General features: G+C 43.8%; 1 protein-coding gene across 1 annotated transcript in view; it reads right to left on the bottom strand.

Moving 5' to 3' along the window:
• Positions 1-8,622: 8,622 nt before the first annotated feature.
• The window catches only part of LOC311512031 (butyrophilin subfamily 3 member A1-like), a 28,604-nt gene continuing 21,311 nt past the window's right edge, over positions 8,623-15,915 (bottom strand). The window contains exons 10-13 of the mRNA XM_084613020.1: positions 15,825-15,851; positions 12,814-12,834; positions 12,588-12,614; positions 8,623-9,869 (exon numbers count right to left, since the gene is read on the bottom strand). Of these exons, the coding sequence (XP_084469146.1) occupies positions 9,304-9,869; positions 12,588-12,614; positions 12,814-12,834; positions 15,825-15,851 (641 nt within the window). The 3' untranslated portion in view covers positions 8,623-9,303. The remainder of the gene's footprint in view (positions 9,870-12,587; positions 12,615-12,813; positions 12,835-15,824; positions 15,852-15,915) is intronic.

Raw genomic sequence — 15,915 nt, 5'->3', positions numbered from 1 at the left:
TTAATTTTTAGAATCCTTGCAGGCCCCCACCTTCTGCACTCAAAGTGACAGAGTGGGGATTCAGCCTTGACACCCAGTGTCACTCAGTGGGTCAGCAGCACACTGAGGAACAGAGCTCCATCTGCTAGGTCAGACAAACTCTGGGCATTTATTTCTTACCACAACAGGAGTGAAAAAACTCGGATCCCTCTCATTAATCAGACAACCTCTTTACTGATTCTACAGTCACTAACCACAATGTGCACTCATTTGAAATCAGGACTCTAGACTCGCTCGCTGTTTTTAGCATGTTGCCGATTGCTTTGGAGGAGATTTCATTATCTGATCCTGGTTCTATGTTAATGGAACTTTCAATAGTGAAGGTTCCAGCAGGTTTCTTTGTGTTGATGGTGGTTGGCTTTTCTTGTCGGTTTTGTCCCTTACTGTCTCGCCAGAGTACCTGGGGCTCAGAAAACCATCCCTCTGACCTGCATGCCTTGCCTAAACAGCCCGGAGTCTGGGGGAATTGCCCCACTGGCAGCACCTTGTGTACAAAAGTAGCTTATGTGGTCTATCAGAATTTGGGAACTGATCTTTTCATTAGAGGGAAATTCCCAGCCTCTCTTTCCCACTGAGCTTTTGTACGGGTTTCTCCCCTCATGTAAATCTGAGGAGCTTTCATCATCAAGTTCAAACAAAGATGTTGTGCCTCAAAGTGCACTGCAGTCAGTGGTACCTCAAGAAAACTTATTTTTCTTGATATCATTTCACAATCTATAAGAGAAGTGAAATCCTGTGTGGACACTCTCTCTCTCTTACTCACTTGTGGCTAAGAGGTTAAGAGAGCCAAATTGCTGAGTGAGTTGGTTCACTAGACAATCTTGCTAATAAGCATGTGAGGCTAAATCTATAGTTTTTAAGGCCAGAAGGGATTGTTATGTCTGACCTCCTGTATAATGTAGGACATAGAATCATAGAATATCAGAGTTGGAAGGGACCTCAGGAGGTCATCTAGTCCAACCCTCTGCTCAAAGCAGGACCAATCCCCAGTTAAATCATCCCAGCCAGGGCTTTGTCAAGCCTGACCTTAAAAACTTCTAAGGAAGGTGTCATAAATATAAAGGGAAGGGTAAAACCCTTTAAAATCCCTCCTGGCCAGAGGAAAAATCCTCTCACCTGTAAAGGGTTAAGAAGCTAAAGGTAACCTCGCTGGCACCTGACCAAAATGACCAATGAGGAGACAAGATACTTTCAAAAGCTGGCAGGAGGGAGAAAAACTAAGGGTCTGTGTCTGTCTGTGTGATGCTTTTGCTGGGGACAGAACAGGAATGGAGTCTTAGAACTTAGTAAGTAATCTAGCTAGGTATGTGTTACATTATGATTTCTTGAAATGGCTGAGAAAATAGCTGTGCTGAATAGAATGAATATTCCTATCTGTGTGTCTTTTTTGTAACTGAAGGTTTTGCTTAGAGGGATTCTCTGTGTTTTGAATCTAATTACCCTGTAATTAGGGTAATCCTGATTTTACTTCTATTAAAAGTCTTCTTGTAAGGAAACTGAATGCTTTTTCATTGTTCTAAGATCCAAGGGTTTGGGTCTGTGGTCACCTATGCAAATTGGTGAGGATTTTTACCAAACCTTCCCCAGGAAGTGGGGTGCAAGGGTTGGGAGGATTTTGGGGGGAAAGATGTTTCCAAACTACGTTTTTTCAGGAACCCCGATAAAGTTTGGTGGTGGCAGTGGAAGTCCAAGGGCAAAGGGTAAAATAGTTTGTACCTTGGGGAAGTTTTAACCTAAGCTGGTAAAAGTAAGCTTAGGAGGTTTTCATGCAGGTCCCCACATCTGTACCCTAGAGTTCAGAGTGGGGAAGGAATCTTGACAGAAGGAGATTCCACCACCTCCCTAGGTAACGCATTCCAGTGTTTCACCACCCTCGTAGTGAAAAAGTTTTTCCTAATATCCAACCAAAACCTCCCCCACTGCAACTTGAGACTCCTTGTTCTGTCATCTGCTACCACTGAGAACAGTCTAGGTCCATCCTCTTTGGAACCACCTTTCAGGTAGTTGAAAGCAGCTATCAAATCCCCCCTCATTCTTCTCTTCCGCAGACTAAACAATCCCAGTTCCCTCAGCTTCTCCTCATAAGTCATGTGTTCCAGTCCCCTAATCATTTTTGTTGCCCTCTGCTGGACTCTGCACTTGTCCTTGTTGAACCTCATCAGATTTCTTTTGGCCCAATCCTCCAATCTGTCTAGATCCCTCTGTATCCTATCCCTACCCTTCAGTGTATCTACCTCTCCTCCCAGTTTAGTGTCATCTGCAAACTTGCTGAGGGTGCAATCCACACCATCCTCCAGATCATTTATGAAGATATTGAACAAAACCGGCACCAGAACTGACCCTTGGGGTACTCCACTTGATACCAGCTGCCAACTAGACATGGAGCCATTGATCACTACCCATTGAGCCAGACAATCTAGCCAACTTTCTACCCACCTTATAGTCCATTCATCCAGCCCATACTTCTTTAACTTGCTGGCAAGAATACTGTGGGAGACCGTGTCAAAGCTTTGCTAAAGTCAAGGAACAACACGTCCATTGCTTTCCCTTCATCCACAGAACCAGTTATCTCATCATAGAAGGCAATTAGATTAGTCAGGCATGATTTGCCCTTGGCGAATCCATGCTCACTGTTCCTGATCACTTTGCTCTCCTCTAAGTGCTTCAGAATTGATTCCTTGAGGACCTGCTCCATGATTTTTCCAGGGACTGAGGTGAGGCTGACTGGCCTGTAGTTCCCAGGATCCTCCTTCTTCCCTTTTTTAAAGATGGGCACTACATTAGCCTTTTTCCAGTCGTCTGGGACTTCCCCCGATCATCATGAGCTTTCAAAGATAATGGCCATGGCTCTGCAATCACATCCGCCAACTCCTTTTGCACTCTCGGATGCAACGCATCCGGCCCCATGGACTTGTGCACGTCCAGCTTTTCTTAATAGTCCCGAACCACTTCTTTCTCCACAGAGGGCTGGTCACCTCCTCCCCATGCTGTGCTGCCTAGTGCAATAGTCTTGGAGCTGACCTTGTTCGTGAAGACAGAGGCAAAAAAAGCACTGAGTACATTAGCTTTTTCCATGTCCTCTGTCACTAGGTTGCCTCCCTCATTCAGTAAGGGGCTCACACTTTCCTTGACTTTCTTCTTGTTGCTAACATACCTGAAGAAACCCTTCTTGTTACTCTTAACATCTCTTGCTAGCTGCAACTCCAGGTGTGATTTCGCCTTCCTGATTTCACTCCTATATGCCCGAACAATATTTTTATACTCTTCCCTGGTCATTTGTCCAATCTTCCACTTCTTGTAAGCTTCTTTTTTGTGCTTAAGATCAGCAAGGATTTCACTGTTAAGCCAAGCTGGTCACCTGCCATATTTACTATTCTTTCTACATATCGGGGTGGTTTGTCCCTGTAACCTCAATAAGGATTCTTTAAAATACAGCCAGCTCTCTTGGACTCCTTTCCCCCTCATGTTATTCTTCCAGGGGATCCTGCCCATCAGTTCCCTGAGGGAGTCAAAGTCTGCTTTTCTGAAGTCCAGGGTCCGTATTTTGCTGCTTTCCTTTCTTCCTTGTGTCAAGATCCTGAACTCGACCATCTCATGGTCACTGCCTCCCAGGTTCCCATCCACTTTTGCTTCCCCTACTAATTCTTCCTGGTTTGTGAGCAGCAAGTCAAGAAGAGCTCTTCCTTGTAGATAAATTGGAGAGAGTCCAGCGAAGGGCAACAAAAATGATTAGGGGACTGGAACACATGAGTTATGAGGAGAGGCTGAGGGAGCTGGGATTGTTTAGCCTGCAGAAGAGAAGAATGAGGGGGGATTTGATAGCTGCTTTCAACTACCTGAAAGGGGGTTCCAAAGAGGATGGCTCTAGACTGTTCTCAATGGTAGCAGATGACAGAACGAGGAGTAATGGTCTCAAGTTGCAGTGGGGGAGGTTTAGATTGGATATTAGGAAAAACTTTTTCACTAAGAGGGTGGTGAAACACTGGAATGCATTACCTAGGGAGGTGGTAGAATCTCCTTCCTTAGAGGTTTTTAAGGTCAGGCTTGACAAAGCCCTGGCTGGGATGATTTAACTGGGAATTGGTCCTGCTTCGAGCAGGGGGTTGGACTAGATGACCTCCTGAGGTCCCTTCCAACCCTGATATTCTATGATTCTATTCTATGATTCTTCCCCTAGTTGGTTCCTCCAGCACTTGCAGCAGGAAATTGTCCCCTACATTTTCCAAAAATTTTCTGGATTGTCTGTGCACCGCTGTGTTGCTCTCCCAGCAGATATCAGGGTCTCCCATGAGACTTCCATCTATGCACCTTCCTCCTGAAACTCAACCACACAGAGTCATTCCACTGAGCAGCCGGCCCACCGGCCTCACTTGCCCTGCCCCTCTCCCAATATTACCTTAGTTCCTCACCCTCCTTCCCTATATCCCTTCTGTTTCCCTTCTCCTCACAGTATTCTCTCACCTCTTGACAGATCAACAACTGGCCATCTCCTTTGACAACTGACTGGCTTCATCTTAACAGCAAACTATGGGAGGTGGAGGCCATCTTTGTCAAAGGCAGCCTCATCAGCACTTGCAAAGGCTGTCAGGAAGTTGTTTTATACAAGCCAGGTGAGTGAACTATTTAGGGGCGGCTGGGTTTCTTCCTCTGATATCTCTGTCTCTGGCTTTTGGGAAAAAATTGACAGATCTCATTTCATCGCAGTGTGGGTCAGGACATTGTTTTGAAATCGCCAACATTTTTGCAGGAATGGAAGTCTGTTTCCTGCCAAGCTATGGTGGTGCTACTGATTTCATGAGAGCCCTAACATGTAGGTGATGGGGCTGAGGCTGTGGGAGGGGGTGACCCCTCATATGGACCCTTGGGAGATTGATCCTCACTTTTAGAGGACGAATCCACAATAAGGACAGGCCCCAGAAACCCATCTTAATAATACTGTGCGCCCCTCCCCTTCCTGCCCTCTCTGCATCCCACAGGGCATTCAGATGTCACGCTGCTCAGGCAGGGCTTTTGCTCTGTCAGTGCATTGCCCTGGCAACTGGGTCCTGAGGCAGCTCCAGGTTCTGCAGGGGCCTGGCTCAGACGGGGTGCAGCTTCTGCCCAACTTGGACCACCCAATAATAAGGGCCCTGTATCTCCCCACTGGTGGCCCTACCCATCCAGCCACTGTTAGCAGGGTGTATAAGCCTGGCCAGAACCCCCAAAAGATGAACCAGAGAAGAGGGGCCAAATAACATTATTTACCCCCAAGATGAACTGCCCCGCCCCAATCTTTCACCCTGGTGGACTTCTATCCTATAACCTCTGCGCCAGGGGGAATTAAACTTCATAATGTGTTTCTGGTTTAAATGTTCCACTAATCTACTCAGCAGAGGAATTGCACCCCGTAATATGCTCATACGGAATTAGCCCTCCAAATTTGCCCTTCTAGGGCACTTACATGGCATAATTTGATCCTGACACAACTGCACCTCAGTAAATCTGCCTCCTCAAAATTACTCTGCCCATTGACCCACCCAGCCTGTGTACAAGAGCACCAAATCTTCAAGGTGGATTTTACTCAGGACAGTTTATTTGGATACACTAAAGAATGGAAGGAAGTTGGTATAATGGAAAAGCCAGTGTTCAGGAATCTAAATGGTAAATATATACAGATAGGAGGATGCTGTATTAACCAAATGGATTATTTCAGGTTGTATTTGTTGGACAGGTGATGTTCAAATTGATTTTAAAGTACCAGATATTTTTGAATTGTAGTTGTGTTGAAATAAGCAGCTTTAGATTCCCTATAGAGGAAGAATAATGTTTGAAAATAAAACTAAAATAAGTAGAATAAAAAAGGAAAAGAACATATATTTGGTGTTTCGAGTAATAATAACATCCAACTTTTACACAGCACTTTTCATCATTAGATCTCACAAAGGAGGTCAGTTTCCTTATCCCCAGCAGAACTGAGAACAGAAACCAGATCTAATGAACCTCACGCCAGAGATCTATTCATAGAATCATAGAATCATAGAATATCAGGCTTGGAAGGGACCTCAGGAGGTCATCTAGTCCAACCCCCTGCTCAAAAGCAGGACTCATCCCCAATTAAATCATCCCAGCCAGGGCTTTGTCAAGCCTGACCTTAAAAACTTCTAAGGAAGGAGATTCCACCACCTCCCTAGGCAACGCATTCCAGTGTTTCACCACCCTCCTAGTGAAAAAGTTTTTCCTAATATCCAACCTAAACCTCCCCCACTGCAACTTGAGACCATTACTCCTTGTCCTGTCCTCTTCCACCACTGAGAATAGTCTAGAACCATCCTCTCTGGAACTACCTCTCAGGTAGTTGAAAGCAGCTATCAAATCCCCCCTCATTCTTCTCTTCCGCAGACTAAACAATCCCAGTTCCCTCAGCCTCTCCTCATAAGTCATGTGTTCCAGACCCCTAATCATTTTTGTTGCCCTCCGCTGGACTCTTTCCAATTTTTCCACATCCTTCTTGTAGTGTGGGGCCCAAAACTGGACACAGTACTCCAGATGAGGCCTCACCAATGTCGAATAGAGGGGGACGATCACGTCCCTCGATCTGCTCGCTATGCCCCTACTTATACATGCCAAAATGCCATTGGCCTTCTTGGCAACAAGGGCACACTGCTGACTCATATCCAGCTTCTCGTCCACTGTCATCCCTAGGTCCTTTTTCCGCAGAACTGCTGCCTAGCCATTCGGTCCCTAGTCTGTAGCTGTGCATTGGGTTCTTCCGTCCTAAGTGCAGGACCCTGCATTTATCCTTATTGAACCTCATCAGATTTCTTTGGCCCAATCCTCCAATTCGTCTAGGTCCCTCTGTATCCTATCCCTGCCCTCCAGCGTATCTACCACTCCTCCCAGTTTAGTATCATCCGCAAATTTGCTGAGAGTGCAATCCACACCATCCTCCAGATCGTTTATGAAGATATTGAACAAAACCGGCCCCAGGACCAACCCCTGGGGCACTCCACTTGACACCAGCTGCCAACTAGACATGGAGCCATTGATCACTACCCGTTGAGCCCGACAATCTAGCCAACTTTCTACACACCTTATAGTGCATTCATCCAGCCCATACTTCTTTAACTTGCTGACAAGAATACTGTGGGAGACCGTGTCAAAAGCTTTGCTAAAGTCAAGATACAATACATCCACTGCTTTCCCTTCATCCACAGAACCAGTAATCTCATCATAGAAGGCGATTAGATTAGTCAGGCATGACCTTCCCTTGGTGAATCCATGCTGACTGTTCCTGATCACTTTCCTCTCATGTAAGTGCCTCAGGATTGATTCTTTGAGGACCTGCTCCATGATTTTTCCGGGGACTGAAGTGAGGCTCACTGGCCTGTAGTTCCCAGGATCCTCCTTCTTCCCTTTTTTAAAGATTGGCACTACATTAGCCTTTTTCCAGTCATCCGGGACTTCCCCCGTTCGCCACGAGTTTTCAAAGATAATGGCCAATGGCTCTGCAATCACAGCCGCCAGTTCCTTTAGCACTCTCGGATGCAACTCGTCCGGCCCCATGGACTTGTGCACGTCCAGCTTTTCTAAATAGTCCCTAACCACCTCTTTCTCCACAGAGGGCTGGCCATCTATTCCCCATGTTGTGATGCCCAGCGCAGCAGTCTGGGAGCTGACCTTGTTCGTGAAGACAGAGGCAAAAAAAGCATTGAGTACATTAGCTTTTTTCACATCCTCTGTCACTAGGTTGCCTCCCTCATTCATTAAGCCACTTTCCTTGGCTTTCTTCTTGTTGCCAACATACCTGAAGAAACCCTTGTTATTACTCTTGACATCTCTCGCTAGCTGCAGCTCCAGGTGCGATTTGGCCCTCCTAATTTCATTTCTCCATGCCCGAGCAATATTTTTATACTCTTCCCTGGTCATATGTCCAATCTTCCACTTCTTGTAAGCTTCTTTTTTATGCTTAAGATCCACTAGGATTTCACCGTTAAGCCAAGCTGGTCGCCTGCCATATTTACTATTCTTTCGAGACATCGGGATGGTTTGTCCCTGTAACCTCAACAGGGATTCCTTGAAATACAGCCAGCTCTCCTGGACTCCTTTCTCCTTCATGTTAGTCCCCCAGGGGATCCTACCCATCCGCTCCCTGAGGGAGTCGACTCAGCAACACTGCCTCCCTCTCAGTATCTGGTAAGGACAAGTATTATAATCTACTCTCTTTTGTCCTCCATCTGCAGAAAAGCTTTTTTTTTTTTAATAATATTTGAGATGAACTGGGCAGGTGTTTTGGAGACACAAAGGGGCTTTGCTTCTTGAGAAAGTTTCTAACACTTTGTGACTTATCTTAATTCCTAAATAGCTTGAGCTAGGAAATGTAGAATATGAAGCCCAGGGGGTCAGTATTAACTAACTACTTCAAGATTTCTGATGAATATAATGAATTTTCTGTTGCTTAAGCTAAATTAGAAACTCAGGAGTACCTACAGATTTATATAATGTATTAACAAAGCTACTATATGTACTGAGATCAATAGAACCAAAGTAAGGAAATTGTCCCCATCAGAGAAATACATCCAGAGGCAGGTTCAAGGTTTACTGAAATATTGGACAGTTTAATAAAAAATACATCAAAATGACAACACCATTCCTTGTGGTCTAACCACATTAAAATGTCAGTAAAAACATCCCAGAACTTCCAAGAGGGCATAAAGTTAGACTCTATTCTTAACCTTAATTTTTAAATATATTGCATAATCAAACTCTCTCTGAATAGTATTGCTTTAGATGTCACAGGGAAGAACTAATATGCTTTTTGGGGTACAGGGTTTGTATTAGAAATTTCATTTTTCTTCATAACCATTCCTGTATGACTCTTAACCAGCAACTGAATAACTGCAAGATTTTATCCTCTTCTCTGTGGGTAGCCATCCATAGTGGTGTCTTTTCTGACTATTGCTACATTGATTTGCAATATCACACTTTCATTTCCCCTTCATCTCAACACAACCCTGCAAGATTTTGTCATAAAGTATTTTTTAAAAAATGCAACAGAAAGTTAAATAAAAATATTTCTATGAAGACAAGTCTCATTCCTTTCAGAATGTATTGAGTTCAACTTCTGAATCACCCAGCCTATGACAAGCGTTTTTGTCTTTTTCTTCTGTTTTATGTTTTATTTAATCTTCAATTTCTACTTTGCTTATTTTACTGTTTCTGATGGTTCATGTTTACATTCCTTTCTCCCCTCTGTTTTGAGTTTTACTTCTCCAAAGTAACTAGATCTCATCTTTCCTTTCTCAGAGGCTTTAAAGGAATAGGGACTCTGATGGGGTGGATGGCTAGTGGTTTCTGCTCTCCTCTGTTGTTCCTTGGACTGAGGAATGGGTAATACAAAAGTTTCTCAGTAAACTTGACAGGGATAGTTGTGATGAGGAACATCACCCCTGCCTCATAAAATGAGATTTTTCCCTCTTCCTGATCCAGAAATACGCCAATCACTTTATATGGTATATCCTTCTTTTCAATCTCAGCATTTTTTATGTTTGAAAAAAAGTCTCCCTGGGACCTCTTCAGAGACCAATATTCCTCCTCAGGGAGTTTCTCTGCCTTCTCTTTTTTCACTCTGTCCCTCACCGACTGACTAAGGACCCCCAGCTCCCAGTCCAGTTTCTCCCCCACCTCCACCTCCCAGTACTGCCTCCCAGCCACAAACCCCTCCTTCCCCACCACGAGCAGGGCCCCAGAGGCTGCATCCAGCTCAGGAGATGCAGGTTCTTGCCAGACTCTTTTCTGATCCTCTGACACTTTGAGTTCTGGGTGTTTGCAATCCGGATCCAGAGTGATGGGAACTGGGGAGAGAAACCGGAATAGTCCCCTGGTTAGTAAGGAGTGAATCAGGTACACTCAGTGTAAGGAGAAGAGACAGGGAATAAACCAGGGGAGCAATGAATTTTAAAATGACAAATTCATATAAACATCAACATAACGGGTACTGTATGACAATACACACTCTGCAGGCAAAGTCCAGCACTGGGGCAGGGACGGGGCATGGGGAGCTTTCCCTGATCTTACACTTCAGTACTGAAGTAAGGCAGCAGAAACGCTGGCTAAGTTCCCTCGTGATTTATCTTTGCTCCAATGGAGCGATATCTGCTGGCTTGGGCCAGAAGGAAGCAATTTCTGGAGGTTAGACACAAGCTGCTCCTTTGTGAGCAGCCGTAAGGAGCAATAAGGAGCATATTGCATACACATCACTCTGACCCACCCTGCCCTGTTGTGGCTGGATGGCTGGTGGACGTGCTACTCAGATGTTCCCACGCCTTTAGTGAACATCTTCAAACCTCTACACAGGGCACCTGCCTCTCCACCTTCATCTCTTACTATTCCCTCTTTCACTCCACCAGACTCTCACCCCAACATTCCCTGTTTATTCTTCTCCCCCTCATCTTTATGCCTTTTTCCATGCTTCCTCTTTTTCCTGGTGACCCTTCTTCTCTTAGTATGCAAGGCACACATCCTCTCTTCACTGAAGTTTCTTCTTAGGTAAAACATTACTAGTATTAACCCACGACAGCAACATGCTGTTGCAGAAACACACATACACACAAAATCATTTTATAAGACATAAGTCCCATTTAGCTTTTATCCATAACATGTAGTGTGTGAATATTTTTCTCTATTGATTAGGTAACCAATAATGTAAAGTCAGGCCCTGCTGCTATAAAGCAAAGTTAGCAAAAGTGAGGCTATCAGCTAAAGTCAGTCCCTGTTACAAAGCAGATGCCTGCTTGCAGGTTCACTATCTGATACATAGAATCACAGAATATCAGGGTTGGAAGGGACCTCAGGAGGTCATCTAGTCCGACCCCCTGCTCAAAGCAGGACTGATCCCCAATTAAATCATCCCAGCCAGGGCTTTGTCAAGCCTGACCTTAAAAACTTCTAAGGAAGGAGATTCCACCACCTCCCTAGGTAACGCATTCCAGGGCTTCACCACCCACCTAGTGAAAAAGTTTTTCCTAATATCCAACCTAAATCTCCCCCACTGCAACTTGAGACCATTACTCCTTGTTCTGTCATCCGCTACCACTGAGAATAGTCTAGATCCATCCTCTTTGGAACCACCTTTCAGGTAGTTGAAAGCAGCTATCAAATCCCCCTCATTTTTCTCTTCAGTAGATTAAACAATCCCAGTTCCCTCAGCCTCTCCTCATAACTCATGTGTTCCAGTCCCCTAATCATTTTTGTTGCCCTCCGCTGGACTCTCTCCAATTTTTCCACATCCTTCTTCTAGTGTGGGGCCCAAAACTGGACACAGTACTCCAGATGAGGCCTCACCAGTGTCGAATAGAGGGGAACGATCAGGTCCCTCGATCTGCTGGCAATGCCCCTGCTTATACATCCCAAAATGCCGTTGGCCTTCTTGGCAACAAGGGCACACTGTTGACTCATATCCAGCAACATGTACTTGGCAAGGAAAAACACTGGCATTGCAAAAACACAAGCACTCCTAAACACAAAGTATTCAGGTAAACACATTCCAGATGGGAAGTACCAGAACACCCAGATACAAGGTTTCAGTGTAAATAAACTCCCCAAAGATAGTACCGGGACACACTGACCCCTCCTAAAGATAAGGTCAGGATGACAGTGTGATGGATAGAGATGTTTTGAGTGAACCAACAGGTACGAGGTAAAGGGTGGTAACTAACCATTTCAGAGGAGCGACACGTTACGTTTTTGTATCAGTGTATAAAGGAGCGGTCACAGAGGGGGTGTCTGTCTGTCTGCACTAGGGGGGAGCGGAGAGTCCTGCTGCTCACTGAACTGAGTCCATTGTAACAGGCATACATGTCTTAATATCCCCGTAGAGTCTGCCAGCTGCTATTACCATGCTTCATTGACAATAAACCTGGCCAGGAGGTTTGGGGGGGAGGGATAGCTCAGTGGTTTGAGCATTGGCTTGCTAAACCCAGGGTTGTGAGTTCAATCCTTGAGGAGGCCATTTAGGGATCTGGGGCAAAAATTGGGGATTGGTCCTGCTTTGAGCAGGGGTTGGACTAGATGACCTCCTGAGGTCCCTTCCAACCCTGATATTCTATGATTCACTACTGAACCATGTCTGTGGTCTTACTGAGCATTTCGATCGAGATTTGCTGTGTCAGCTGTCTGCGCAGAGACGGCATAGCACACAGGGAGAATGCACACATAGCCCACAACTGACAACAGGGCTATTCATATGTTTAGGGTTATGCTTGTGTTTAAACACTGTGCTGGACTGGGGTCTTCAACTGTAAACTGTTCTTGACAGGGACCAGACCTTCCCTGTGTTTCTACAGCACTGAGCTTGTAGTTAGTGCTTAACAAATAATTATTGCTGTGGAAACCAGGTAAATACAATAGAATTTAAGGTACAGATGGATTGGGAGATATAACATATGTTTATATCATCTGTAAATATGTCCAGTTAATGCACAAGGGATGATTTTCAATTCAAATGTTAATCTGTGAAAGAAAATATCTCAGAATTTGTAGATAACAAGTTTACTGTATGCACTGCGGCTTACCTGCATAGCTCTGAGCTCTTCTGAAATCTACACAGGGAAAAAGCAATTACTGCCTTGACAATCTATGGCATAGTGAAATACAATGGAGTTTAAAATATCTTCTGTCTGCTTACTGTGTGTTTATAGCACACTCATCTCCATGCTGTTTTAATCTAGTTAATACTTGAGTGATAAGTATAATTTTCATTTAAAGAATAAGTGGATAATTTAAAACAACTCAACTTACCCAGCTCTCCTGAGAGTCGATCTGAAATGAAAGGATACTCCAGTCAGTGACCCTAACTTGTTCTTTTCTGATACTGTTTTTAAAATTCTGAGAACTCTGTACAAACAATGCTCAGACAATGGGGCTCAGTCATGCAATTCTTATTTGTGCTCGTAGTTCTTTCACTACACTAACAGTCCCATTACAGTTCATGGAACTACTTACCTAAGTAAGAACTGCGCTCTTAGTTTCAGCGCTTGTTTACAGGAAGAGTGGGAATAACATGGCCACTGAGGCTGAGATTTCTGAGAGGTGGGCAACTTTTTCCTTAAGCTCCCTTGAAAATCCTAGGCACAAATGTTATCGGCAATGCTATATTACAGTCTCTGTGCTGTGACTATCAAAGACACAAAGCAGAGAGCAATATCAGTTCATTCCATTATATAAATGCTTCCCCAACATCTTTATATTCAATGGTCTGCAGTGCAGTCCCACATTAACTCAGCCATTCAAAGTGCCTCTAGCCAAAGGTGACTACCAGGGTCTGTTTTTCTGGTTCTAGCTTCATAAATCTTACATACATTATTGTACCTGTATCATACAAACAGGCACCAGAAATCAATGTTTTCAGTTCTTATCTGAAATATCATCATTTGCCAGTGCTATTGTCTAGCAGTGTTGAGTCCTGCCTCACAATTTTTGTGTGATACTGAAGTACAGTGCAGAATGTGTTAGCTTATATGATTGTTGTCTCCCTCCTAGCACTGTTGCAAAAACTAAATGAGCCAAATTCATTCCCGTTGCAGTTCCAATGACTGCCGCAGAATTAAAACAAAGATAATTTCTTTTAAAAAAAATTAAAAAACCTCACAAGCACTAATGTTGGTAATCTCAGCACTATGGTTAGTGCACATACAATCATTATATATCTGAATCTGTGTAAGTATAAAGATCGCATTACCCTTAGCACCTAGGCTATAATCCTAAGGAAGACAGAGACAGAATATTTTAATGATTTTGCAAGTGTGTGTATCACCAGTGCCTTCTGCTGGATGGAATCGGAACTATTCAACTGCATTTCACAAGCCCTATACATTTTACAGCTATTGAAGATATTTGTTTAGCTGAAGCAACAGGGGCCTGTGTTACAGAAATAGGAGAGATCTGGGTACCATCTGTGTTCTTGTCACGAAGGTCCAAGTGGCCATGATGTGTAGAATAGTAACATGTGTAGTGCTACTTGGATTGTAATCCCCTTGAGGCAAGGGCTGTCTTTTTGTTCTGTGTTTGTGCAACACCTAGCCCAATGGGGTCCTGCTCTATGACTGGGGTTCATAGGCACTACCATAATACACCTAATAAGTAATGTGCAGCACCTAACATTATGGGGTCTTAGGTTATTCCTGTGGATACTAGGTGCTACTGTAACTCAACTAACAAATAATACATGCCACCTGGAAGTGCTATGACTGGGATCCTAGATACTACTGTAAATCATGCAATACATGTTGTACAGCTCCTAGCACAGTGGAGTATGGCTAGGTGTTATGGTAATAATAATAATAATAATTAATAATAAAGTAATTAATTAATTTGAGCCCACAGTTTTGTTACAATGTATTAAGCAAGATAGACTCATGATCAAAGGAGAATGTTTCTCAATCCCAAAAGAGTGGGCATAATGGGCCACATGCTTTGTTTTCAAAATACAAAAAGCAGGGGTCACCCCGTGAAATTAATAGGCAGGTTAACTACAACAAAGAGGAAGTACTGTTTTCACCCAACACCCTGTAAAGGGAAGGGTAAACACCTTTAAAATCCGTCCTGGCCAGAGGAAAAATCCTTTCACCTGTAAAGGGTTAAGAAGCTAGGATAACCTCGCTGGCACCTGACCAAAATGACCAATGTGGAGACAAGATACTTTCAAAAGTTGGGAAGAGGGAGAACATCAAATGGTCTGTGTCTGTTTGTGTGATGCTTTTGCCGGGGACAGAACAGGAATGGAGTCTTAGAATTTAGTAAGTAATCTAGCTAGATATGCATTAGATTATGATTTCTTTAAATGGCTGAGAAAATAAGTTGTGCTGAATAGAATGAATATTCCTGTCTGTGTGTCCTTTTTGTAACCTAAGGTTTTGTCTAGAGGGATTCTCTATGTTTTGAATCTAATTACCCTGTAAGGTATTTACCATCCTGATCTTACAGAGGTGGTCCTGTTCTTTTTACTGTTTCTTCTATTGAAATGTTTCTTTTCAAGAACTGAATGCTTTTTTCATTGTTCTAAGATCCAAGGGCTTGGGTCTGTGGTCACCTATGCAAATTGGTGAGGATTTTTACCAAACCTTCCCCAGGAAGTGGGGTGCAAGTGTTGGGAGGATTTTTTGGGGGAAAAGACATTTCCAAACAACATTTTCCCAGTAATCCAGATTAACATTTGGTGGTGGCAGTGGAAGTTCAAGGGTAAAGGGTAAAATAGTTTGTACCTTGGGAAAGTTTTAACCTAAGCTGGTAAAAGTAAGCTTAGGAGGTTTTCATGCAGGTCCCCACATCTGTACCCTAGAGTTCAAAGTGGGGAAGGAACCTTGACACCCTGTTAACCTGGTATGTTTTGATGGCTGATTGTAAAATGGGTTCAAAAAAGGACTAGATATATTTATGGAGGATAGGTCTATCAACAGCTATTAGTCAAGATGATCGGGGGTTCAACCTCATGCTGTAGGTGGCCCTAAATCTCTGATAGCCAGAAGCCAGGAGGGGAAGGTTTGGATGGATCTCCTCAGAATTGGTTGCTCTGTACACTCCCCCTGAAGCTCTGGTACTGGCCACTGTAGGAGACAGGATATTGGGCTAGATGGACCTTTGCTGTGACCCAGAATGGCAGATCTTACATTCCTGAAGTAGAAGCAGAGTCTCACTGGCTGGTATTTGACCACATTTATTGAGCTTCACCTTCAAGATGCCATAGATAGACTCACCAGAACACTCATCTCTTTTACTCTAAGCCAAGTAACAAAATAGAGAAGTTTCCTTACCAATATTTTCTTGTATGTCTTGAATTGCTGCAAAATAGTAATTTAAATTAGTGCACTGAACAGCAGAGAGAGAGAGAGAGAGAGAGAGAGA

Source organism: Lepidochelys olivacea, assembly GCF_965140295.1.
Source record: "Lepidochelys olivacea isolate rLepOli2 genome assembly, chromosome: 23".
Taxonomy (NCBI): Eukaryota; Metazoa; Chordata; order Testudines; family Cheloniidae; genus Lepidochelys; species Lepidochelys olivacea.
The sequence above is the reverse complement of the archived record's forward strand: the minus strand, read 5'-3'. Positions and strand labels throughout refer to the sequence as shown.